Source organism: Piliocolobus tephrosceles, chromosome 17, assembly GCF_002776525.5.
Source record: "Piliocolobus tephrosceles isolate RC106 chromosome 17, ASM277652v3, whole genome shotgun sequence".
In the NCBI taxonomy this organism is placed as follows: Eukaryota; Metazoa; Chordata; class Mammalia; order Primates; family Cercopithecidae; genus Piliocolobus; species Piliocolobus tephrosceles.
This window is the reverse complement of record NC_045450.1, coordinates 1,225,569-1,250,794: the sequence shown is the minus strand read 5'-3', so window position 1 is coordinate 1,250,794 and position 25,226 is coordinate 1,225,569. Positions and strand designations below refer to the sequence as shown.

The 25,226-nt window shown below is 59.6% G+C and overlaps 2 protein-coding genes across 9 annotated transcripts in view; one reads left to right on the top strand and one right to left on the bottom strand.

Annotated features, from left to right (window-relative positions):
* MAPK8IP3 (mitogen-activated protein kinase 8 interacting protein 3) overlaps window positions 1-23,797 on the top strand; it is a 61,685-nt gene extending 37,888 nt beyond the window's left edge. For 6 of the 8 annotated variants that reach the window (XM_023189166.1, XM_023189163.1, XM_023189165.1 and 3 more), the window contains 25 exons: window positions 425-527; window positions 784-902; window positions 11,273-11,284; window positions 13,088-13,145; window positions 13,506-13,658; window positions 14,369-14,450; window positions 15,850-15,980; window positions 16,175-16,231; window positions 16,336-16,506; window positions 17,096-17,222; window positions 17,505-17,600; window positions 17,691-17,849; window positions 18,523-18,688; window positions 19,486-19,668; window positions 19,746-19,935; window positions 20,040-20,159; window positions 20,235-20,315; window positions 20,415-20,482; window positions 20,662-20,810; window positions 21,067-21,238; window positions 21,309-21,422; window positions 21,569-21,607; window positions 21,697-21,876; window positions 21,975-22,124; window positions 22,201-23,797. In XM_023189166.1, the coding sequence (XP_023044934.1) occupies window positions 425-527; window positions 784-902; window positions 11,273-11,284; window positions 13,088-13,145; window positions 13,506-13,658; window positions 14,369-14,450; window positions 15,850-15,980; window positions 16,175-16,231; window positions 16,336-16,506; window positions 17,096-17,222; window positions 17,505-17,600; window positions 17,691-17,849; window positions 18,523-18,688; window positions 19,486-19,668; window positions 19,746-19,935; window positions 20,040-20,159; window positions 20,235-20,315; window positions 20,415-20,482; window positions 20,662-20,810; window positions 21,067-21,238; window positions 21,309-21,422; window positions 21,569-21,607; window positions 21,697-21,876; window positions 21,975-22,124; window positions 22,201-22,322 (3,002 nt within the window). In that variant the 3' untranslated portion in view covers window positions 22,323-23,797. Of the gene's footprint in view, window positions 1-424; window positions 528-783; window positions 903-11,272; window positions 11,285-13,087; window positions 13,146-13,505; window positions 13,659-14,368; window positions 14,451-15,849; window positions 15,981-16,174; window positions 16,232-16,335; window positions 16,507-17,095; window positions 17,223-17,504; window positions 17,601-17,690; window positions 17,850-18,522; window positions 18,689-19,485; window positions 19,669-19,745; window positions 19,936-20,039; window positions 20,160-20,234; window positions 20,316-20,414; window positions 20,483-20,661; window positions 20,811-21,066; window positions 21,239-21,308; window positions 21,423-21,568; window positions 21,608-21,637; window positions 21,877-21,974; window positions 22,125-22,200 lie in introns of all 8 variants that reach the window. The other 2 variants (XM_023189164.1, XR_002725693.1) reach the window with 2 other exon arrangements.
* Window positions 23,798-23,799: 2 nt separating this feature from the next.
* Window positions 23,800-25,194, bottom strand: NME3 (NME/NM23 nucleoside diphosphate kinase 3). Its single transcript, XM_023189176.2, has 5 exons — window positions 24,949-25,194; window positions 24,740-24,870; window positions 24,531-24,632; window positions 24,339-24,451; window positions 23,800-24,224 (listed from the first exon to the last, which is right to left on the bottom strand). The coding sequence occupies exons 1-5, from the start codon at window positions 24,992-24,994 to the stop codon at window positions 24,107-24,109; spliced, it is 510 nt and encodes a 169-aa protein (XP_023044944.1). The 5' UTR covers window positions 24,995-25,194; the 3' UTR covers window positions 23,800-24,106.
* Window positions 25,195-25,226: the final 32 nt, after the last annotated feature.

The window sequence follows — 25,226 nt, the reverse complement described above, 5'->3', positions numbered from 1 at the left end:
GGCACACAGCCCCACTAACCAGTAACCTGCGTCACCCCACGGCACACTGCCCCACTAACCAGTAACCTGCGTCATCCCATGGCACACAGCCCAGTAATGGAAAGAGAAGAGGGGAATGAGGGCTGAGAGGAGGTCCAGCCACTGACTTGCTTGGACGTGGGATCTCTGGGGACTGGGCTTACTGCTGACACTCCCATGCAGAGAGGCTGCTGCAACCCACCCCCCCAGCCCCCGCCTCAGACGCCCACTGTGCTGGGGTTCGACCTCTGCCCAGTCAGCCTGGGAAGAGCCGTTTGCTGATCATCCCCACCTGGCGGGTCGTCCAGCTCCAGCCCACCAGACTCAGGTTCCGAGGGGAGCCATGAGCAGGGCAGAGGCTGCCAGACCCTCTCCTGACCCCAGGTGCCCCTGTGCTCTCCCGTAGGCATGGGCAGCAGTGACGAGTGGTCTGATGTTCAGGACATTATTGACTCCACTCCAGAGCTGGACATGTGTCCAGAGACCCGCCTGGACCGCACAGGAAGCAGGTACTGGTTCAGCCCAGGCTCTGGGGTCCTGGGGGCTCAGTATTTATCCAAGTCAGTGTCTTTGGTGAAGGCTTCCTCTGCCACCATTGGGAGAACCATCAAGGCTGTGGCCTGCCACCTCCTGTCCACGCCTGGCCTGCACGGCAGTGTGGACATTCAGTGGGCACGGTGGGAGGTATTGGAAGAGTCTGCAGACGCAGCCACTCTGGGCTACCCACTGACTCTGCTCTCTGTCCCCACCTGTACATCCCAACAGCCCAACCCAGGGCATCGTGAACAAAGCTTTTGGCATCAACACTGACTCCCTGTACCATGAGCTGTCAACGGCAGGGTCTGAGGTCATCGGGGATGTGGATGAAGGGGCTGACCTCCTAGGTAAGCGCAAGTCCCCCCCTCGTGCCTGCACAGTGCTGGGGCTTTTTGCTGTCGGTTTTGTTTGTAGTGAAAGGAAAGTCCTCTGTCAGCTGTGAGCTAGGAACCTTCTTTTTTCCAGCTTTATTGAGTTATATTTCATAGGTAATTGTCCCTCCATCTCCACAAGGGATTGGTTTCTGGACTGCCCCAAGGATACCAAAATCTGAGGCTTCTCAAGCCCATGCTCGGACGTGGCGCGGTGTCTGCGCTGTCCCGTGTACTCTAAGCCCCTGCTCGGACGTGGCGCGGTGTCTGTGCTCTCCCGTGTACTCTAAGTCCCTGCTCGGACGTGGTCAGTGTTTGCACTCTCCCGTGTACTCTAAGTCAGCTCTAGGTTGTGTTGTAGATGCTGTGTACGTAGTTGCTGTTATGCTGTGTTGTTTAGGAAATAATGACAGGAAGGAAGTGTACACATCCGTATAGACACGGCCACTGCAGGCCTGTACATTTTCCATGAGGCTGGCTGAACCCACAGATACGGAACTCGTGGGCATCAAGCGTTGACTGTATCATCAAATTCACCCCCTTCAAGTGCACGGTTCGGTGGTTTATAGCATACTCACAGGTGGTGCAGCCACCCACACTATCTTAGTTTAGAATGTTCCGGCATCCCAAAAAGAAACCCATGTCTGTTAGCCTCGCCCCGTCTTATGCACACACCCTCAGGGCTGTCGACTTTCCAGGAGGTTGGGAGGGTGCCTGCTTGCCTGCTCCGTGCCCATTAGCCTCGCCACACACTCTAGGACCATCGACTTTGGAGGAGGTTGGGAGGGTGCCCACCTGCCCACTCCTCTGCAGACAGCCCTGGCTTCACCTCGGCACCACAGATCTACACCGAACCCTCTGTGCTTAGGTCTGTGGTGGCTGCAAACATCAGCGCTGCTTCCTGCCAGCACATGGAGTCTCCTGTGCTCGCAGCATCTGCTGGCAGCTGAGCACTGGCCATGTGGCTCTGAGTCCCAGGCCTTCAGGCATGGCAGGTGGGCAATAGGACAGCCCGGTCTGTCCCCTTGCGCGCGTCAGGGTCCGAGCCTTTCACCATGGCCTTGCTTCCCCCAGCCCGCGGGGTGAGAAGCTCCTGGATCCTAGGCTGCCTCCCAGTGTACTCCTGAGCTGATTGTCTTATCTGGGGCAGGGGGACCCCCAGGGAGCAGAGTAATGTGGGGTGCTGAGCACCAGCAGGGCCTCAGCCTGACAGGAAGGCCTGTCTCAGCCTGACTTGAGTCAGAAAGTGCCCCAGTAGAGGCCACGTATAACTAACATCATATTTACCATCTTAACCGAGTTGAAACGTTCAGGTCAGTAGTGTTGGGCACACTATACTCGATGGTAAAAGGTAGAATGCTCCCCTGAGATCAGGAAGAAGGCGAGGGGCGCGCTTGGTGCTGTGAATTTTCTATGGAACTTTTCTCATGTGTTGCAAAAATATATATAAAAAATCCAAAGGAGATTAATCTTCAGAAAAATTCTGCTAAATAGGGGTAATCTCTTTTAATATTTTGATATCCTTCCACTCTACATAATTCAGATAATATGTATTTATTTATTTATTTTTATTATTTTTATTTTTTGAGACAGAGTCTCACTCTGTCGCCCAGGCTGGAATGCAGTGGCACGATCTTGGCTCACTGCAACCTCCACCTCCTGGGTTCATGCCATTCTCCTGCCTCAGCCTCCCAAGTATCTGGAATTAAAGACGCCCGCTACCATGCCCGGATAATTTTTGTATTTTTAGTACAGACGGGGTTTCACGATATTTACCAGGCTGGTCTGGAACTCCTGACCTCAGGTGATCCACCTGCCTCAGGCACCCAAAGTACTGGGATTACAGGCATGAGCCACCATGCCCGGCCAATAATGTATATTTTTTAGCTGTTTTTTTATTTTTTGAGAAAATGATATATGCTTATAGTAACATTTAAATAATATCAGAAAATGCCAAGAACCAGAGGGAACGCCCCCACCATGCTATGATGATTTTTTTTTTTTTTTTTTTGAGACGGGGTCTCATTCTGTGGCCAAGGCTGGAGTGCAGTGGCATGATCTCGGCTCACTGCAACCTCTACCTCCCGGGTTTAAGCGATTCTCCTGCCTCAGCCTCCTAAGTAGCTGGGATTACAGGCGCCAGCCACCATGCCCAGGTAATTTTTGTATTTTTAGTACAGACAGGGTTTCACCTTCTTGGTCAGGCTGGTTTCGATCTCCTGACCTCGTGATCACCCGCCTCAGCCTCCCAAAGTGCTGGGATTACAGGTGTGAGCCACCGCACCCGGCCGATTGTTGTAATGTCTTGGTGACACCCTGCCAGGCACCATGGCCCTCAGACATATGACACATGTGTACGTGGAACACACAGTGTCAGGTTGCAGCTGTCCTTCTCATTGTGGGCGGTATTCTTATTTCCGTGGGTGGCAGCACTGACAGGCACGGCCACCGTTGGTCCTTACTGCAGCGTCAAGCTGTCCCTCTGTTGGTGTCCCCATTTGTAGATGAAGAAACTGAGGACGGGCATGGTGGCTCACACCTGTAATCCCAGCACTTTGGGAGGCCAAGGCAGGTGGATCATTTGAGGTCAGGAGTTTGAGACCAGCCTGGCCAACATGGTAAAACCCGTCTCTACTAAAAATACAAAAAAAAAAAATTTAGCTGGGCGTGGTGGTGGGCTCCTATAATCCCAGCTACTTGGGAGGCTGAGGCAGAAGAATCGTTTGAACCCGGGAAGCGGAGATTGCCGTGAGCCGAGATCGCGCCATTGCACTCCAGCCTGGGTGACAGAGAGAGGGACTCTGTCTCAAAAAAACACTGAGGTCAGGGAGGGTGAGATGACGGTGAGAGCTCGGACTTGAACGCAGGCCCAACCCAGACAGGCCCGACCCAGAACAGCAGCCCGAACTCCGAGCCAGGTCTGTGCTGTTCGGTAGCTCCACTGAGATGAGATTCTGCACTATGTAATTAATTCCCTTACGGTGTACAGTCCGATGGGTGTTAGCACGCTCGGTGTTTAAAGTCACATCATTTTCATCCCCAAAAAGAAACCCTGTGACTATTAGCAGTCACTTTGTCTCCCCTCCTCCCCAGCCACAGGCAAACACACATCCACGTTCTGTCTCTGTAGATTTGCCTGTTCCAGACATTTCACAGAAATGGGCCTTTTCTGCCTGGCTTCTTTAACTTTGCGTCACGTCTTCAAGGTCCATCCCGGCTGCAGCGTGTCAGTGCTTCCCGGCTTTTCACTGCTGAGTAGCACCCGTCGCATGCACAGGCCACACTGTGCTCCTCTGTTTGCCCTGATGGGCCCCTGCTTGGTGCTTTCCACCTTGGGGGCTGTGAATCCTGCTCCAGCCACATTCTGACCCCCACCTGGCTCCAAGAGATGACCAGGATTGGCAGCTTCCTCACTAGCCAGGGACTCTGTGGCCTGCACATCAGCCCACCCTCTTTGCCGTGGTACCCTGTGCTCAGCCCGTGGCCTTTGTGCTGCCTCGCCCTGCTGCACAGCCACCCCCTGCAGCGCCCACCTAGAGGGCACTGGCCAGGAGCCTGCTTTCCCATGAGACCCTGGCGCGGTCCTTTTCTCGTACCACGATGGAGGCCGTGAGTCACTGTGCGTTCCACAATGAGGCCGCAAGTCACTGTGCGTTCCATGCTCCCGGTGCACTCTGGGCTCTGCCACCCTACTCTTCAGGGTGCTGGTCATCTGGGCTCCGCCGAGGTCAGGCTGGCATGAGAGCCTGCTCTTGGGAGTAACAGACCTTTTGGTGCCTATCCAGAGCCTTAAACATAATGTGTATAAGAAAGGCAGGGAGGCCAGGCGCAGTCACTCACACTCGTAATCCCATAGCTTTGGGAAGCCAAGGCAGGAGGATCACTTGTGCCTAGGAGTTCAAGACCAGCCTGGTCAACATAGCGAGACCCCGTCTCTACAAAACATTTTATAAAAAATTAGGCAGGCATGGTGGTGTGCACCTGTAAGTCCCAGCTGCTTGGGAAGCTGAAGTGGGAAGATCACTTCAGCCTGGGAGGTTGAGGCTGCAGTGAGCTGTGAGCACAGCACTGCACTCCAGCCTGGGCGACAGAGTGAGACAGGACAAGAAAAAGTCAGGCAGTCCTGAGGAGTGCGGACCTCCTGCTGCTGCAATCTGTTGATGGGACATTTTTGAAACAGAGGAGCCTGCTCTCTGGCAACCGGGATGGACGAACGAGCGGGGACCTGTGCCCTCTGCCCTAATCGACTTGCCCGGGGGCTTGACCCATGTCCAGCTCAGCTGCAGAACGGGCACGATCTCCTGAAGACAGCAGGGAAAGGAGTATGCCCTCGTGAGGCTGCCAAGCAGGGGAGAGCCTGGAACCTGCACGGATCTGGGAGAGAGCGTCATTTCAGAAACACATGGCTTTGCACGTGACGGAAAGGTGCTTCTGCCGAAAGCCAGCGGGTGGAGAGTGATGGCCCTCCGTCCAGTGCCTACGCAGGCGGCCCTGCGCCTCTCTCAGCACTTTGACTCTGAATTCCTTTGGGGATGGAGAAATAAAAAGAGCCCAGGTTGGGCATCCGTTGTATTCCATCGAATCTGAGACAACACCCATTTTTTAAGACTTTTTTTTTTTCCTATACAGGTGGGCTGTTGCTATGTTGCCAGGGCTGGTCTCACACTCCTAGGCTCAAGTGATCCTCCCACTTTGGCCCCCTAAATCATGCTGGGATTACAGGTGTGAGCCACCACACCCAGCCCACATACCATTGTTATTATTATTGTTATTATTATTATTATTATTATTATTTTATTATTTTTGAGATCGAGTCTGGCTCTGTTGCCCAGGCTGGAGTGCAGTGGTGCAGTCTCGGCTCACTGCAAGCTCCACCTGCTGGGTTCATGCCATTCTCCTGCCTCAGCCTCCTGAGTAGCTGGGACCACAGACGCCCGCCACCACACCCATCTAATTTTTTGTATTTTTTAGTAGAGACAGGGTTTCAATGTGCTGGCCACGATGGTCTCGATCTCCTGACCTTGTGATCCACCCGCCTCAACCTCCCAAAGTGCTGGGATTACAGGCGTGAGCCACTGCGCCCAGCCCCACATACCATTATTTTAGGAATCTTCAAGAAAGAAAAAAAACTGCTGCAAATTAAACTACAATGTGACAGTGATTGTTTAAGACCCACTGACATTTCAGAAATGTTAACAGAGGAAAAAATGTATGTCTTAGAATTGGCATAATAGGACCGGCTGGGCGCAGTGGCTTACACCTGTAATCCCAGCACTCTGGGAGGCCGAGGTGGGTGGGTCGAGGTGGGTGGGAGTTGGAGACAAGCCTGGCCAAGATGGTGAAACCCCATCTCTACTAAAGATACAAAAAAAATAACCAGGCACCGTGGCAGGCACCTGTAATCCCAGCTACTCAGGAGGCTGAGGCAGGAGAATTGCTTGAACCTGGGAGGCAGAGGTTGCAGTGAGCCAAGATCACACCACTGCACTGCAGCCTGGGCAACAAGTGTGAAACTCTGTCTTAAAAAAAAAAAAAAAAAAAAAAACGGCATAATAGGGAGTAGGGGAATGAATCCTCACTCAGCACATGGCCGGTGCTGGGAGCTGTACCAGCCATTACCACACTGCCTGGTGGGGATTGTACAGCAAATATGCACTGAGGAACTTATTTTTCTGTTTTACAAATGACTAACAATCAGAGAAGTTCGACTACGCGCCCTGCATTGCCGAACTGGAATCTGGAATCCGCACAGCTCATCTTTCTCTCCGCTCTGCTCTGCACGGACGAGGCAGCCCTGAGGAGAGATTCCACCGACGTAGTAGCCAGACATAGAAACTGTCCACAGACAGGCCGGGCGCGGTGGCTTACGCCTGTCATCCCCGCACTTTGGGAGGCCAAGGCGGGCGGATCACAAGGTCAGGAGTTCAAGACCACCCTGGCCAACATGGTGAAACCCGTCTCTACTAAAAATACAAAAATTACCCGGGCGTGGTGGCAGGCTCTGTAGTCCCAGCTCCTCAGGAGGCTAAGGCAGGAGAATCGCTTGAACCTGGGAGGTGAAGGTTGCAGTGAGCTGAGATCATGCCACTGCACTCCAGAGCGAGACTCCGTCTCAGAAAAAGAAGAAGAAAATATCCACAAATAACCTTGAGAAAAGACAAGCCTGTGTAAGATTCGGAAGCACCACTGAAGGACATAAAAGAAGCCGTACGCGCAGAGGGTGATGCCACGTGCCCAGACCCGAAGACACGCCCTGTGAGCTGTCTGCTGATGTCACAGGCAGCCCACCGTTCCCACGGGAATCCATTCATTACCAGTAAAAATACCCCCATGCTTGTTGGAGATTTTTCTGGAACTCTGTGAATGGATCTGAAGTTGGTCCAGTAGAGGAAACGTGAGAATATTCCAGAAAATATGGGGAGAGAACAAGCTTGCAGGATTCCACATAAAACTGCAGCAGTTGAGGCAGGCAGCAACAAACCTGCGATACGAGCTCATGAGCTCAGGACCAAGAGCTAAGACAGACCTGGAGCCATGGGGAATCCATCTATGTATGACAAGTGTGGCATCTCAAACCGTGGAAAACGGGCGGATGAGTCAGTAAACATACTGCCTTAGTTGCTGCTTGTGTAAAATGAAGTCTAAGCCTAACCTCCCCAGAAACAGCAGTGATTTCCAGGTGGATTAAAGATCTAAGCACACAATTACGAGGACAACAGAATGGAGCCAGGCGTGCTGGCACCTGTGGTCCCAGCTACTTGGGAGTCTGAGGCAGGAGGATCACTTGAACCTGGGAGTTCAAGGATATAGGGAGCCATGATTGCGCCACTGTACTTCAGCGTGGGGGACAGAGCAAGAGCCTGTCTCAGAAAAATAAGAATGTCAACAAAGGATAGTAGAACTGGAAAAGGGGCCAGGCGCGGTGGCTCATGCCCGTAATCCCAGCACTTTAGGAGGCTGAGGTGGTCAAGAGATCGAAACTATCTTGGCCAACATGGTGAAACCCCATTTCTACTAGAAATAAAAAAAAAAATAATAATTAGCTGAGCGTGGTGGCAAGTGCCTGTAATCTCAGCTACTCAGGAGTCTGAGGCAGGAAAATTGCATGAACCCAGGTGGCGGAAGTTGCACTGAGCTGAGATCGCGCCACTGCACTCCAGCCTGGGTGACAGAGCAAGACTCTGTCTTAAAAAAAAAAAAAAAAGAAGAAGAAGAAGAAGAAAAGAAAAAATAACTGGAAAAGGCTATTGGAGAATATTTTCATAATCTGAGCCCGTCTATGTGACCAAAGCCATAAAGGAAAATAATGACAACTGTGGCTAATGATGGAGACATCATTAAAATTAAAATAAAGGCCTGCATGGTGACGCACACCTGTAATCCCAGCACTTTGGGAAGCTAAGGCAGGAGGATCACTTGAGCTCAGGAATTCAAGACCAGCCTGGGCAACATAGGGAGACCCCCTCTCTACAAAAACATACAAAAATTAGCCGGGCATTGTGGTGCACACATGTAGCAGCCACAGACATAGCTGGAGTGAATTTTAGCTCAAGTTGAGTTTAGTGTGTAGCCTGAGAATCATGCCAACCATTCAGGAGGCTGAGGCGGGAGGAACGCTTGAGCCCTGGAGACCAATGCTGCAGGGAATCGTGATCGCACCACTGCACTCCAGCCTGGGCAACAGAGCAAGTCCTTGACGATTAAAGAAAGAAAGAAAAGAAGCCAAGTACAATAGGAATTGTCAGAAGATAAAACAGGAAATTTGGCCGGCCCACGCCTGTCATCCCAGCACTTTGGGAGGCCGAGGCGGGCGGATCACGAGGTCAAGAGATCGAGACCATCTTGGCCTACATGGTGAAATCCCGTCTCTACTAAAAATACAAAAATTCCCCAGGCATGGTGGTGCATGCCTGTAGTCCCAGCTACTCAGAAGACTAAGGCAGGAAAATTGTTTGAACCCTGGAGGTGGAGGTTGCAGTGAGCCGAGATCACGCCATTGCACTCCAGCCTGGTGAAAGAATGAGACTCTCAAAAAAAAAAAAAAAAAAGAAAGAAAGAAAGAAAAAGGAAATTTACAGGCTATACCAATAAACTTCTGAAAAGATGCTCAATTTCAGAAATAATAAAGAAATAAAGAGAAAATCAAGAAAACTTTTTCCCTAAAGGATTGAAAATAAGGCAATCGAGGCTGTCTAGGGTGCAGCAGGCGCTGCCCTACACGCTAACCAGAGGTGATGGGTGCAGCCCCACCGAGCACTGGCAGGTGGCAGTGGCGGTGCAGCAGCAGCTGGAGGTGCAGCCTTCGAAGGAGCAGTCGGGCAGTCACAGGGCTGAAAAGTACCTCAAGCCCACACACAGGGACACCAAGTCTCGGGGGAGCAGGTGCAGTGACAGATGATGAGATATTCCCAAAGAGAAACACGACAGGGCATTAAAAGCAACCAGGCCAGGGGCAGTGGCTCATGCCTGCCGAGGCAGGTGGATTATTTGAGCTCAGGAGTTCGAGACCACCCTGGGCCACATGGTGAAACCCCATCTCTACCAAATACTTAGCTGGGTGTGGTGGTGCGCACCTGTGGCCCCAGCTACTTGGGAGGCTCATGGGGAGGACTGCTTCAGCCTGGGAGGTGAAGGCTGCAGTGAGCCGAGATCACACCACTTCACTCCAACGTGGGTGACAGAGCAAGACCCCATCTAAAAAAAAAAAAAAAGGAACCAGGGTCAGGCACGGTGGCTCACACCCATAATCCCAGCACTTTGGGAGGCCAAGGTGGGCAGATTGCTTGAGCTCAGGACCTGAAGACCAGCCTGGGCAACATAGTGAGATCTCATTTCTACTAAAAAAAAACACACACACACACAATGGTTAGCCGGGCGTGGTGGCATGCTCCTGTAGACCCAGCTACTCAGGAGGCTGAGGTGGGAGGACCTCTTGAGCCTGGGAGGTCGACATTGCAGTGAGCTATGATAGTGCCACTGCACTCCAGCCTGAGCAACAAAGTGAGACCCCGTCTCAAAAAATAAAGGCAACCAGGAGCCTCAGCACAGGAGTGTCCCATGACATGGCTGAGTGGAACACAGTAATGTGTTCCCGGAGAGATGGAAAACGCGGTCCCGATTTTGTTCTTTGAAGCCTGTTGCTTATCTAGAAGGAGACCTGAGAAGAGAATATTGGCTGTTAGCAGCGGCTGCCCTGAGAAGCCGAGATGAGAGAAGGACATCTGCTCTTTGACTGGAAATTGCCTTATTATTGGAATTCCTATAACAAACAACCCTTTTTTTTTTTTTTTTTTTTTTTGAGACGGAGTCTCGCTCTGTCGCCCAGGCTGGAGTGCAGTGGCGGGATCTCCACTCACTGCAAGCTCCACCTCCCGGGTTCACGCCATTCTCCTGCCTCAGCCTCCCGTGTAGCTGGGACTACAGGCGCCCGCCACTGCACCCGGCTAGTTTTTATATTTTTTTTAGTAGAGACGGGGTTTCACCGTGTTAGCCAGGATGGTCTCGATCTCCTGACCTCGTGATCCGCCCGTCTCGGCCTCCCAAAGTGCTGGGATTACAGGCTTGAGCCACCGCGCCCGGCCCAAACAACCCTTTTGTCATCCAGATCAAGTGACTTTTTCATGCCATTCTCCTTTCTATGTGAAACAACCAAGTAGAGCAGAACCGCGTCCCCGCCTCTGCTGGTGTTTCCCGCAGAGCGTTTCCCTCGCCAGCGTCCTGTGCAGGGCGAGGGCCAGGACCCAGTGAGGATGCCCCGCCCGCCTCATGCTCTCCACCCCTCCTCTGCTTTCTGGTGTGTTCTCTCCGCCCTCCACAGTGGAGCCCTTGCTCCCGTTGTCTTCAGTCATCCTTCTCCGAGGTCCTGCCCAACCCGGGCTGACCCAGGAGCCTAGGAGTCCAGCTCCAGGCTTGCATCTGCGGTGTCTCCCGTGCCACTCTCTCCCTCGCCCACGCTGGGGGGCTTTGGGAGGCTGGGCACCTGCCACACCCTGCCACACACACACTCCTCTTCACAGGCCTGCATCGTGGGGACTGCAGGGGGCCTGCCCTCCTGATGGGTGATGGGAGCAGAGGGGAGCAGGCTTTAGGGTCAGGGGTCAGCAACGCAGGCCTGGGCTGGACCACGGCGCCTGGGCCCCGTTCCCTGCAGGCTTCTGCCCGGGGGCACAGGGCACCCAGACCTGCTGGAGGCTGCTCCTGTTCTCTCCTGCCCTGCAACATGGGAGTGGCCGAAGCATTGCTGGGTTTTCTGCAATAAGCATTTCTTTATTTTGTTGTGTTCCAGTCACTAATTGACCTTTGTCCCTTCCTCCCCCTGCCTCTTTGTGCCTCGCTGGACACGCCAGGGGAGTTCTCGGGTGAGTCTCTCTCTCTCCTGTCTCCCCTCTGTGTGGGGGTGGGAGTGGGTGGACAGGGGATGCCCTGAGCTATCCCGTCACCGTGGCTGTGTGGACTGCCCCCCACGTCACCGCAGCGCCTGTGCTTCTGCTCGCAGCCACCGCCGCTCGGAAGCTTGTTCAGTTTGCTCCACCAGCCACTTGACAATGACCTGGATATCCAAACCCCCCTGCCTGAGGAGTCCCCCGCGGGCCATTTCTGAAGGCCCTGCAGAGCCCTGAGACACGCACAGCAGTGATGGGACATGGCCAAGGCCGGCTCTGGGGCCTCCCCTGCTGTCAGGCACACCCCAGAAGTCAGGGGTCCTTGAGGCCCCTACCAAGCCCAGCCCTGGGCCCCCTCCCCACCTGGGTGGACAGGTTGAGTCCTGCTCTCTGGCTGCACAGCAGGAGGCTCCAAGGCCCCACCCAGAGCGGGATGGACCACCCAGAGGCTGTCCAGGTGCAGCCCCCCAGCCTCTAGGCACAGCCTGTTCCCACAGGGGTGCCTTCCGTCCTCAGCCCCACCCAGCCCAGCATTTGGGGTGAGCTGTTAGCTGCCTGTCCCACAGGTGACTTTGGCCTGGTAGTCTTCATGTAACCCCAAGGGTAAACTTTCCAGAAGGAGTAGCTGGCTCCATCCCATCTCCTGCCCTCTAACTCCCTCCTGCGCCCACCCTAACCCAGCAGACCCAGCTCTGAATTCCTCCCAGCCTGCTGTCCACACGGGCTTAACGCGCTTCTCTTCTCTCCCTTTCTCCCTCTCCTCCCGCCCTGGTTGCCCATCTCCTGTGGGACGGGGACGGCTCCCTAGTGCGCGATGATTTCTTTGGTAAGGCTGAGGCCCCGCTCCAGCGCGCGTCGCTCCTCCACCCCCACATGGTCTCCTGCTTCATGAGCTGTTTGCTTTGTTCTGCATGATGGGGACAGTGTTGGGGCCGCCGGGGTCGGGGGGCAGCCCTGGGTGAAGCTCGCTCTGTCCAGGCTGCCTCTGGGCTGTGGGAGGTGGCAACTTCCCCCAAGGGACAGACTTGAAGGCCCGAGGAGGGCAGCCCCAGCCTCTCTGAACCCCCAGTAGTGCAGGGCAGCGGAGGAAGGCCCATGTTTGAGGCAAGGGAGGTCATAATAGAGACAGCAGGCAGGACCCCTGAGCCCAGGCACAGAGGCGTGTGATGCTGTTTCATGACTGCGTAGACAGTGGGGGAGTGTGTGGGAAGGCAGGACCTTGGAGTTTCTTTCCATCCTTTTGGGGTTTCTGGGGCATGCTTGCAGGGAGCTCAGTTCAGGTCCACTTGGGGCCTGGTGGTAGAGGAGCCATCAGTCCTGCCAGGGAGCCAGGGAGCCCTGTCCTCACAGCCGCGCCCCATCGCTGCATCCTAGCCCTGCTGGCCCTGCCGTGAGGGCCAGGCCTCTCCTCGCCCACCTGTCACCTCACCGCAGCTCCAACATCACTCGTCTGAGGGTGGTGGCTCTGAGAGGGCCTGCCTGGTGACGGACCTGCTGGGGGCTCTGAGGTGGCGGCTCAGCGGCCATTCAGGGGCCTGCATCCAGCCAGCCGGCCGGTGACATTGGTCGGACACAAGAACCACCCCAGGCCTGGGAGCCTGCTCTGTGCGCAGACTGGGGCTGGCATGAGCCCCGCCCTTCATGGCCCCTGCTCCCTGCAGATCGGGCGTCCCCCCCAGCCAGCTACCCTCTTCAGAAGCGTTGCCCTGAGGCAGGTGCGGCGGCATCAGGGTCCTATCTTGAAGGGCATAGGTGAAACCTCCACACCTTCTGTTTCAGGAATGGGCAAAGAAGTGGGGAATCTGCTACTGGAAAACTCACAACTTCTGGAAACCAAGTAAGAGCGCCCTTCTCCTGTGTGGTGGGCTGAGGCGGCCTCCTCACCAGGGCTGGAGAGTGAGCTGGGCCAGAGGGCGCCTGGGGGAGGACCTGACTCCAGTGCCAGCAGCTGTCCTCATCTCGGGCGGGAGGAGCTTGGAACAGGGCTCCGCCTGGTTTCTTTAGGAAGCTTATCTCCAGGAGCCTCTAATGAGGGTGACTGTAGAGTTTAGCTCAGATGGGGATGGGTCTCCCATTCAGCCACCTTCTTGACCAGGCTGTGCCTTCTCCAGGGCAGAAGTGCAGGCGCCCCGGGAAGGCCCCTTCACGTACCCGTATGCCGCGCTCGCAGCGCTCCTATCTTTCTGCTTTTTCAAAGAAATGCCTTGAACGTGGTGAAGAATGACCTGATTGCCAAGGTCGACCAGCTGTCTGGGGAGCAGGAGGTGCTGAGGGGCGAGCTAGAGGCTGCCAAGCAGGCCAAAGTCAAGCTGGAAAACCGCATCAAGGAGCTGGAAGAGGAACTGAAAAGGTGAGGGTGGGGCATGGAAAGCTGGTAACAGAGGGACCCCGGCCTCAGGGTTCCGGAGTGGCTGCCTCCTCCAGTGCCTGCTCTCCAGCCCGAGTGGCTTTGTGCACAGCCTGCCTACCCAGCTCCAGCTCACAGCCACTCCACCCCAACCAGCTGAGTGGGGCCGTGGTCTCCTCCTGAGCTTCCTACAGCGCACACTGGGCCTGTCTCATGTGTTCCTTCCCAGCACAGCGTCATGCGGGGCTCGGCTGCAGCTCCCACCATCCCACTCCTCCAGCCCTTTGATCAGCCAAGGTTTGGCCGCGGTCCCTGGAGAGCTGTATGTTGGGGCTCCAGCCCTTCTCTGATGGGCAGAGGACATGTGGGGGCCCCGAGACCATGCCTCTGCCCAAGAAGGGACCCAGATCTGCTCTGGGTTTGCCAAGCCAGGGCCACTGTGCTTCACCCTCCTCTGCATTCCCGGGCAGCCAGGATGGAAGGCTGGGCTTCAGGGTACTTATGCAGCAGTGGCGCAGGGCCACCTGCCCCCAGGGAACCGGCAGAAGCGTTCAGGGCCCTGAACCAGATAGCTGCTGCAGGGGTCCCTGTGGGGAGAGCCCCCAGCCTTGCACAGAGACAAGGACATAAGTTCGGGGCGGGCACTGCCCACTGTGTGTTCCGGAAGCCCCTGGGAGGTCCCCACCCTCCCTACCTCCTTCCTTTTCCCGCAGAGTGAAGTCCGAGGCCATCATTGCCCGCCGTGAGCCCAAAGAAGAGGCGGAGGATGTAAGCAGCTATCTCTGTACAGAATCGGTACATCCACTCTTCACTCTTCACGGGCGGGGCGGTCACCATCCACCATCCACCATTCACAGGCAGTACATTTCACTGTTCACACACGGTATATCCTACTATTCACACTCAGGGCCTGGGCATGGGGGGCAGCTCCCGGGGACTCACCAGCCCTTCTGTCTCTGTACAGAATCAGTAGAGCCCACTATTCACATGCAGGACTGGGGGCATGGGCAGGGGGCCCAGGCGGTCTCCTGGGGACTCGCCTGCTCTTCTGGGCTGACAGCTCTCCCACCCCTCCTGGGTGACACCTGACCCCAACGGCATCATCTGCCGCCCCACTCCCAAGACCACATAGAATCAGAACCAGGCCCTTGGGCAGGACCACAGCCCTGGCAGGACGCCGGGTCACCTATCAGCACCCAAGTCCTGGTGCATGCCTTTTGTATGGTCATAAGCGGGTCTCCCTGGCTTCGCAGCCTGGCCAGTGCTCCAAGTCAGTCACCTGCTGTCCCCTTTTCAGGACCTACCCCAACCCTGAGGAGCCCGGGAGGCCCTCGGGCAAGCTCTCTGCTGCCTGGGCATTGCCAGCCCTCCCCTTTAGAACCACTACCCCCTCCAGGGGAGAGGCCAGAGGGAGGCCTGTCAGTTGGCCACTGGCCTCCTTCCTTAAGGAGAGCAGGCCCGGCCCCAGGGCGGATGCCAGCCTTACCTGCACTAGCTCAGTCACCTGGGCGCTGTGGTGACGATAAAGTGAGGTTGTATGTCTCGGGCCATCCCGTGCACCCCGCACTCCCCACGGTCTAGGAGGAAACACAAGTAGAAGGCGAGTCATGTCCCCCCCACATCCCCTCCTGCATGAGCCGAGGGTGCCACCAGTCCTGGGCCTCTGCCCCTTGTCATGGCCTGAGGCTGGACGTGCGCCTGCAAGCACAGAGTGCTGAGTGCCAGGGGCCCTGTGCGGACTCGCACTTCCTCACTCCCTGGCAGCTTTGCTGAGCAGCCCTGGGTAGGGGAGCAGACCACACACCCCACATGGGTCTGTCAGAACCCAAAGTGTTCAGCCGGCTGGACCCTTCCTAGAGCGTCCCATCTACTCATTTCACACTGGAGCAGTCCCACCTGCACCTCACCTGAGGCATTTGGGGCCTCCACAGACATGCAGGGAAACTCACCCACATCGTGCCTCTCACGCATGTCATGGCAGCCCTGGCAGGGTCAGGCTGACTCCGGGTTCCCCTCCCCGCTTGCTGACACCCCTCCACACCACTTCTTGCCCGAGGATCTGCAGGAAATTGGTACTGAGATCCGCCTATAGCTGGAGGCCACGACCCTGCCCTGGTGGAGGCACCCCAGGAGGAAGCAGGTGTGACCCGGCCTCCAAGGGCTGATTGAGCCTCTGTGCCTCTCCCCTCCACAGGACAAAATCCCCATGGCCCAGCGCCGCCGCTTCACACGGGTAGAGATGGCCCGTGTGCTCATGGAGCGGAACCAGTACAAGGAGCGGCTGATGGAGCTGCAAGAGGCCGTGCGGTGGACCGAGATGATCAGGTGGGAGTTGCAGCCGCCCCAGGAAGGGCTGTGGGGTCATCTCTGATGGCAGAACTGCGGCTCCCTCCTTGGCACCTCCCTGTCTTCTGGGGGGACTGAAGTGTGCTGGGTGCTTCCTCGTGGGAGCCCAGAGAGTGCCAGGCAAGGGAGGCGTGAGGGTGCTAGCAGGCTGCTCCCTATGCCCTCCCCCGCAGAGCGTCCCGAGAGCACCCATCCGTCCAGGAGAAGAAGAAGTCTACCATCTGGCAGTTGTAAGCTGGGGGCCCCCAGGGGGTGTGGGCAGCAGCTGCAGGGGAAGGGGCAGGGAAGTTCCCTGGTCCTCTGCCCACCCCTCACCTCCCTGTGCCTCCGGCAGCTTCAGCCGCCTCTTCAGCTCCTCCTCCAGCCCCCCTCCGGCCAAGCGCCCCTACCCCTCGGTGAATATCCACTACAAGTCGCCTACGACGGCCGGCTTCAGCCAGCGCCGCAGCCATGCCATGTGCCCAATCTCGGCGGGCAGCCGGCCCCTGGAATTCTTCCCTGACGAGTGAGTGTCCCATGGTCCCCACTAGTGGCCTGCAATGGGGTTGGGGAGGCCCTGTCCTGAGGCCCCTCCCCTCCAGGACCTGAAGCGGGACTTTCAGGACAGCCTCCACCTTGCTGGCCACATGCCAGGGGTCGTGACCTCTCCCTGCACACTGCCTGCCCCTCCCTGCAGCGGGGAGCTGGGCTGCTTTGGCTCCGCAGTGTTTGGTTCAGGATGTCCCTTGGCAGAGGCTGTGCACACCAACAGTGAGGGGGCTGCACTGGGCTTCATGGTGGCCTCTGCAGCAAGGAGTCGCTGGCCACGCCTGTGCCCTGGCGGTACTCCAGGTCCCGGTCCGTGGAGCCCTCAGTGACTGTGGCCGAAGAGCAGCCTCTGGGTCGAGCAGGTGCCAGCTGTGGCCTCCAAGCCCAGGGGCATACCTGGTCCTGAGAAGGCCACCCTCCCCAGCTGGGCACTCGGTGGCCGGGAAAAGGCGAGGATGGGCCTCCCTGCCGTGACCTCCCCCAGGGCAAGCCTGGGGCACTGTGGGTGCCTGCTGCTCGGCTGCTGCTCACCCTGGACAGACATCACCCGTCATTCTTCCACTCAGCGACTGCACATCCTCCGCCCGTCGAGAGCAGAAGCGCGAGCAGTACCGCCAGGTGCGTGAGCACGTGCGTAACGACGACGGCCGTCTGCAGGCCTGCGGCTGGAGCCTGCCCGCCAAGTACAAGCAGGTGCGGGCAGGGCGCTTCGGGCACCGGGCGGGGCCCCCACGGGGGCGGGGCGTGAGTAAGGGGCGGGCTCTGTGGGCGGGGCAGGGGCCTGGCAGGTTCCTAGTAAGGCTCCTGGGCAGGGGTCTGGAGGGTGGGAGGAGGAGCCCCGCGGCTCCCACGCCCCCACCTGCCTCCAGTCTTGAGTTGGCTCTGCCACCAGAAGCTGGCAGCTCGGCCTAAGGTTTCTGGAGCGATGGGTAGGGGCCATGGCTCGTGCCCATGGCGCCTCCCTGCTCCCTGCAGCTGAGTCCCAACGGGGGCCAGGAGGACACGCGGATGAAGAACGTGCCGGTGCCCGTGTACTGCCGCCCTCTGGTGGAGAAGGACCCCAGTATGAAGGTGAGCCGGCAAGCACCCCATTCAGGCCGGCTGGGCGGGCGGGAGGCTGGGGAGCACCGGTGACACCCGACCCCGGCCCTGCCCATGCAGCTGTGGTGTGCTGCGGGCGTCAACCTGAGCGGGTGGAGGCCCAATGAGGACGACAGTGGGAATGGAGTCAAGCCAGCGCCAGGCCGCGACCCCCTGACCTGCGACCGCGAAGGAGACGGTGAGCCCAAGAGCGCCCACGGGTCTCCCGAGAAGAAGAAGGTGAGTATGGCGGAGGCCACGGGGCACCCTCCCTGGCTTAGTCTCAGGACAGCTCAGCTGCAGAGCATGCTGGGAGTGAGACACAGGACAGCACCCGGAAGCAGGGCAGCACAGGGGCCCCTGGACTTCGGAAGCAATGTCTTCCCTCCCCAGAACGGAGCCGCCTTCTGGGTTTTCAGTAGGAGTCTTGGCCCACGTGGCTGGGAATGGGGCTGCAGCTGGGGCAGCCCTCCCCTCCCCTTCCCGAGTGCCATCCAGCAGTCTCGGTCCCCTGGCTGGGAACGGGGCTGGGGTGGGTCCTCTTCCCCTCCCTCTCCTCTCCCCGCTTTCTCATCCCCTCCCCCTCCCCTCCTCTCCCTTCCCCTCTCCCCGACCTCCCAAGTGGCCTGGAGTGGCAGAGCTTGCTTCCTAGTGGTCGAAGGCTTAGTTTTATGGCCCAGCTTGGGCCTCTTGGAGCTCAGTGGCTTCCTCTGTGGAGACGAAACCGGGTATGCAAGCGCTTTAGAGTGCAGTCCTGAGTCCGCATTGCTCTGGCCCCGGGGAAGGACAGCCATGTCCCCTCAATCTACAGTCAAGGCTGGATCCTGACAGCTTCTGGGAGTCCCATGGCCCCTTGCTGCTGCTGGGTAGCCTCAAGCTCGAGCTCTGACCTTGATCCCGTGCCCTGAAACAGGCCAAGGAGCTCCCTGAAATGGACGCCACCTCCAGCCGGGTGTGGATCCTGACCAGCACCCTGACCACCAGCAAGGTGGTGATCATCGACGCCAACCAGCCGGGCACCGTGGTGGACCAGTTCACCGTCTGCAACGCGCACGTGCTGTGTATCTCCAGCATCCCTGGTGAGCAGCTGGAGTGGGCGTTTCCACTTGGGCGCCACTCCCTTTTACTAGCAAGCTAAGTAAAAGTCCTGCCACACAGCACCCACCTTCTCGGGGTGTCCTGTGGACACGGGAACATGGCAGTGGACAGTGGGAGGGGCAACACCCAGTCAAGTCAGGCCCTGGGCCCTGTTTCTGGGAGGAAGCTCACAGTGGCCTCGGCCTCTTCTTCCTACCTACTCGGGACCCCACGCTCACCTGGTTAGAGGGCGAGGGGTAGGCGTCACCCACAGCTTGAAGCATCACTCGGGGACCACCGGAAAACATTTCCTCATGCTGAATGTGAAACCTCCAGTTGGGCTGAAATCTCATGGCCTCACCAGGGGCTAAGGGGGTGTGGGTGAGGAGCTTCACGTCACCCCTGTGAGCGGTAACCCTGGTGATGTTCTGGGCCAGCCCCAACACTGGGAGGACGAAGGGGTGCTGAGGGCTCTGCCAGGTCTCTGGTGTGAAACCACAGGCCGTCTGGGTTCTTGAGGGTCTGCCACAGGATCACAAGTTGTTTGCTCCCAGGACCAGGGTCTTACTACTCAGCTTCCCTGGCCCAGGGGCCCACCCAACAGAGCAGGCTTGCTGGAGTTCCAGGCCTCCAGGCAGAGGGTCCTGGGTGGGCTGTGGGTGGAGCCATGTGTGGAAGCTGGGTCTGCTGGGAGAGTGGAAGGCCAGCTCCCGCTCCCTCTGCCCCTGTATGAGTGCTGGGCACGTCCTTGCAGTGGTGGGTTCCCCAGCACAGGCTGATGGGCCGTCCCTCTCCCCAGCGGCCAGCGACAGCGACTACCCCCCTGGGGAGATGTTCCTGGACAGCGATGTGAACCCAGAGGATCCGGGCGTGGACGGCGTGCTGGCCGGTATCACCCTGGTGGGCTGTGCCACCCGCTGCAATGTGCCACGGAGCAACTGCTCCTCCCGAGGGGACACCCCGGTGCTAGACAAGGGGCAGGGTGAGTCCTGGGCGAGTTTCCCCCATCCCCTCGTTCCCACCTTTCCGCCCAGCCCAAGCTCACCTCTCCTAACACAGGGGAGGTGGCCACCATCGCCAACGGGAAGGTCAACCCGTCCCAGTCCACAGAGGAGGCCACAGAGGCTACGGAGGTGCCAGACCCTGGGCCCAGCGAGCCAGAGACGGCCACATTGCGGCCCGGGCCTCTCACAGAGCACGTCTTCACTGACCCGGCCCCCACCCCATCCTCTGGCCCCCAGCCTGGCAGGTGAGCAGGAGTGGAGGGGAGGCTTGCAGAGGTGGGAAGGGCCTAGGGGTCTTGGGGCAGGTGCATGCCCCGTGGCCCCCCTGGAGCCACCGTCCTTCCCACAGTGAGAATGGGCCAGAGCCTGACAGCAGCAGCACGCAACCAGAGCCGGAGCCCAGCGGGGACCCCACAGGAGCAGGCAGCAGTGCTGCACCCACCATGTGGCTGGGAGCCCAGAACGGCTGGTAGGAAGGGCCCAGGGCAAGGTGGAGGGGGGGGTCCTAGGTGAGTCCCTCGCCCACTGCCACTTCTTTCTACAGGCTCTACGTACACTCGGCTGTGGCCAACTGGAAGAAGTGCCTGCACTCCATCAAGCTGAAGGACTCCGTGCTGAGCCTAGTGTGGGTGACCCAGGCTGAGGGCCGGGCGTCACGGGGGAACAGGGCAGAGGGGGCCTGCACAGCCTGGCCCAAACCAGGCTCACCACATTCCTGTTTCAGGCATGTCAAAGGCCGTGTGCTGGTGGCTCTGGCGGACGGGACCCTGGCCATCTTCCACCGTGGTGAAGGTGGGGCCTGGCAGCACGGGGTGTGTGGGTGGCAGCTGATGGCCCTGGCAGTGTTTAGCCAAGGGACTCCCGGGGTTCCAGGCCTCTCCTTAGCCTGGCAGTGGGTATCTCAACCCCTGATGTCCTGAGCAGGGGGGGGGCCCGGCCAGGCCTGAGCAGGTGTCCGGGGCTCCCTCCAGATGGCCAGTGGGATCTGAGCAACTATCACCTGATGGACCTGGGCCACCCGCACCACTCCATCCGCTGCATGGCTGTCGTGTACGACCGCGTGTGGTGCGGCTACAAGAACAAGGTGCACGTCATCCAGCCCAAGACCATGCAGATCGAGGCGAGTGCTGGCCAGGGGCCCCAGGGAGGGGAAGAGGCTCCTGCCGGCCAGCGGCTCTCCAGCACCTTCCATACAGAAGTCCACACAGCCCTGTGTGGGTCCCATCCTCCCTGTACCGCCAATGACTCGGGCTCGAACAGACGCAAAGCTGGAGATCTGAGGGGGCTATAGGTGGCCCTGGGGCTGTGGCAGGTTTGGGGCTGCCCACTTCCTCTCCTCTCCCCAGCCCTGTTGATGGGCCACCATGACTCCACAGAAGTCATTTGACGCCCACCCGCGGCGGGAAAGCCAGGTGCGGCAGCTGGCGTGGATCGGCGATGGCGTATGGGTGTCCATCCGCCTGGACTCTACCCTGAGGCTCTACCATGCACACACACACCAGCACCTACAGGATGTGGACATCGAGCCCTACGTCAGCAAGATGCTAGGTGAGTTGCCGTGCCAGGTGGGGCGGCGGGGGGCTCAAGGCCAGCCGCCCTGACCACTCTCCCCCTACAGGCACCGGCAAACTGGGTTTCTCCTTCGTGCGCATCACAGCCCTGCTTGTCGCGGGCAGCCGGCTCTGGGTGGGCACCGGCAACGGAGTGGTCATCTCCATCCCCCTGACAGAGAGTGAGTGGCATGCGCCCCTGCAGGGGCAGTGGTGCTGCCAGAGGTGTCCATGGGTTCCCGGGGGTGGCTCTGCAGGGCCACCTGGAAGGGTGCCTCGCTGCCCCTACGCTGACCACTCTCCTCCCATGCTCCTCTTGTGTCCCCAGCTGTGGTCCTGCACCGAGGCCAGCTCCTGGGGCTCCGAGGTAAGCCCAGCCACCTCCTCTCCCCCACAGGCGCCTCTCCCACCCTCCATGTGTACGCAGGCTCAGCGCCTCTGGTTCTCCCCCTGCAGCCAATAAGACATCCCCCACCTCTGGGGAGGGTGCCCGTCCCGGGGGCGTCATCCACGTGTACGGCGACGACAGCAGTGACAGGGCGGCCAGCAGCTTCATCCCCTACTGTTCCATGGCCCAGGCCCAGCTCTGCTTCCACGGGCACCGCGATGCCGTGAAGTTCTTTGTCTCAGTGCCAGGTGAGGCTGGGCCCCTCCTGCCATCCACATCCCCTGCACGCCAGTGGCTGCCGCCCCCTCCAGGAGGCCACTGTCCTGAATCGCTTCTGCTATCCCAGGGAATGTGCTGGCCACCTTGAACGGGAGTGTGCTGGACAGCCCAGCTGAGGGCCCTGGGCCAGCTGCCCCTGCCTCAGAGGCGGAGGGTCAGAAGCTGCGGAACGTGCTGGTGCTGAGCGGCGGGGAGGGCTACATCGACTTCCGCATTGGTGAGCGGGGCCCAGGGACGGGACTGAGGTTGGGCGCAGGGGGAGCCTGGCCCTCACTCTGCTGCCTTGCCTGCAGGAGACGGAGAGGACGACGAGACGGAGGAGGGCACAGGGGACATGAGCCAGCTGAAGCCCGTGCTGTCCAAGGCGGAGCGCAGTCACATCATCGTGTGGCAGGTGTCCTACACCCCCGAGTGAGGCCGCTGCCCTGCCTGGCCCGACCTGTACATAGGACCCCCAACCACCTGACCCCCGCCTGCCCTGCGGGGTAGCCAGCCAGGCGCCGCCGCCCCTCTTCTAACCTCTCAACCTGCAGCTTTCACCTGAGTCTGGTCCCCTCCAGCGGGCAGGGAGTGCGGGGATGCCAATCAGCTGGGAGGAGAAGGGGAGGGTGCTTCCACCCGAGGAGAAGATGCTCTCGGGACAGTCTCTCAGGCGGCTCCTGGCCAGCTTCCAGCCCAGAGTCCTCAAGTCCAGGGCACCTTGGGCCCAATGCAGGCAGGACCCGAGGTGGCCCTGGCTCCACCCTGGGCCTCCTACCCCCCAGCACCCCTGGAGGAGGCAGGGGCTCCCCACCGCCGAGGCTGCCTGCCCTGGGCCCACCTCTGCATGCTGCTCATGGGGCCACCCTGCCTCCCCGGCCCTCACTCTGCCTAGGGGAGCTGGGCCAGGCACTAGCCTTTGCCCAGGGAGGTGGGCCTCAGGCTGCCCAGGTGCCTGCACCCCAGCTGGCCTTCTCTGGGGCCTCCCCATCCTCAAGCCTCTATCCTCCGTCTGTCCCCACCCCAGCTGTCCCCTGCCCAGGGAGCTGGCATGAAAGCACGAGGCCCAGCTCCCTGGGGCAGCTGCTTGAGAAGAGAGACTGCTACCCCATCCTGCCCACGCGGGCAGGCTCTTGCCGTGTCCCCCCAGGCTCTGCCTGGGCAGAAGACTCACCTTGGAGGAGTGGGCCTTGGAGTCCTGGCCCTCCCAGAAGCCCTCAGGGTGGGATTTCTCAGGCTGCCAGGGCAGGCGCAGGCCTCAGGAAGAAGGGGAGGCCCTGGCCTCTCCAGGTTCAGTCCTAGGATGCAGGCTCAGCCTCAGGTTGATGGGGGATAATGTGCTCCCAGGGCCTGCCTCCTGCACGGGGGTCCACGGAGCCCAGCTCCCAGACACGCTACTAAGTGCCTAGGGTTGCCCGCTGTGGCCTGCTCCCCGGGAGCAAGAGGCCACCAAGCAGAGGCCCATGGGGCTGAGGATGGAGCCGCCCCCAGCCGACTCCCAAGCCTGTAGCGGGCAGAGGCCACCCTGGACTGCTCTCCCTGTCCAGCCGGGCCTCGCTGGCCTGCTCCTACCTTCCAGACCCACTGCACTCCTGTCTGGGAGGCCCTAATGAGGGCAGCCCAGCTCCCGCACCCACCCCCAACCAGAGAAGCACAGATCTTGGGGAGCTGCCCCACGAGCCCCGCTGGCCACCATGGGCTGCAGCCACTGCGCTGCCGGCTTCTCCCCACCATCCCTGCCACCTCCACTGTGATGTATGTCTGCTCCCTCGTCTGTTCCCCCAGGATCTCGAAGTGACTCGGGCTGAGCAGTGGTGCGGCTGGGGGAGGGGTGACGATTCTCCTCAGGCTTTGGCCCTGCAAGCAAACCCACATATCTGCTCTGTATGTAATAAACGTCTTAACGTCGTAGCTGCCTGTTTCTGGGCCCAAACCCGACACGAAAACGAGGACTTCACTTTATTATAAAAAGAAAGGGACCATGTTGGGTTGGGCACCAGGACAGTGTCCTGGCACGTTTCCAGGCAAGCCGCAGGCTCCTGGAGCAGCTCCTCGGGCAGGAAGCCCTGTACGCCGGGGATGGGAGAGGCCCGCGCCACCTCGATGCAACGTCCTGACAGGTGGATGTTACAAGCGCTGCATGGTGGGGCCAGAAGCCCGGCCACTTGGGCCCTGGCGGAGGCTGGGGTGTCAGAGCCTCTGCGAAGCGCACCTGCCGGGCTACTCATACAGCCAGTGCCCAGCGCTGTCCTCCCAGCACAGGAGCTCGTCTGCGCGGAACCAGAGCGCGATCTCGCGGCGGGCACTCTCCACCGAATCGCTGCCGTGAATCAAGTTCCTGAGCGGAAAAGGCGTGCGTGAGCGCGAGAAGGAGAGCTCCGGCACGGGTCCCACGAGGGCCGAAATGGGGGAGGCCGGACGGGGCTGGGCCCGTCCCCGGGGCGAGCCTTACTTGCCAACCTCGATGCAGAAATCCCCACGGATGGTGCCGGGCGGGGCGTCGGCCGGGTTCGTGGCCCCGATGAGCGCCCGCGAGGTGCGCACCACGTCCAGCCCCTGCCATACCTGTGCAGGGGGACGGGGGCGGTATCACGCAGGGGTGGGGTCCCAGGCCCGGCCGTCCGCCCGCTTCCCGGGCACTCACCATGGCCACCACCGGCCCGGAGGCCATATACTTGACCAGGCGGCCGTAGAACGGGCGTTCACGCAGCTCGGCGTAGTGCTCGCGCAGCAGCTCCTCGGAGGCCTGCGGAAAGGTCACGCCGCCTGCGCCGGCACCCAGGCGTCCCCAGGTCCCCGCCCCCCGTCCCCCCACACCGCTCCCCGCTCGCTCACCGCGCCCCGCGCCCCCACCTGCACCAGCTTCAGCGCCACCAACTTGAAGCCCTTCCTCTCGAAGCGCCGCACGATCTCGCCCACCAGCCGCCGCTGCACGCCGTCCGGCTTCACGGCCAGGAAGGTGCGCTCGTGTGCGCCGGTGCAAGCTGCGGGGCAGGCGGGGACGTGGCGTCAGACCAGCCCAGCACCGGCCGCCCGTCCCCGGTCCGCGCCGCTCCGCTCACCGGCGGGGAAGAGGTTGGCGAAGATAGTCAGCACCAGGCAGATCATGATGGCGGTGCGGGCGCGGGCTCTGCGGGGCGGGGCGGTGGCGCCCGGGGCGGGGCCTGCGCTTAAAGAGGCCTGGTCCCGGCGCGGCGGCCTCCGCGGACGCACGCAGGGAGGCTGCTTCACTTGCACCCCGGAAGCCAGCAGCCGTGAGGGGCCAGAGGGCAGCTGCGGATGCCAAGTCTCCTCCAGTGGCTCGGACACTAACTGTATCCCCCACAACCCGCCCAGGTGG

Bases quoted from the DNA above. Each gene is read 5' to 3' on its own strand.
- NME3 (XM_023189176.2), bottom strand. From the start codon at position 24,994: ATGATCTGCCTGGTGCTGACTATCTTCGCCAACCTCTTCCCCGCCG. The intron at 24,633-24,739 runs GTGGGGGCGCGG...ACCTTTCCGCAG, and splicing joins TGGCGCTGAAGCTGGTGCAG to GCCTCCGAGGAGCTGCTGCG. The intron at 24,225-24,338 runs GTAAGGCTCGCC...TTTTCCGCTCAG, and splicing joins TTCTGCATCGAGGTTGGCAA to GAACTTGATTCACGGCAGCG.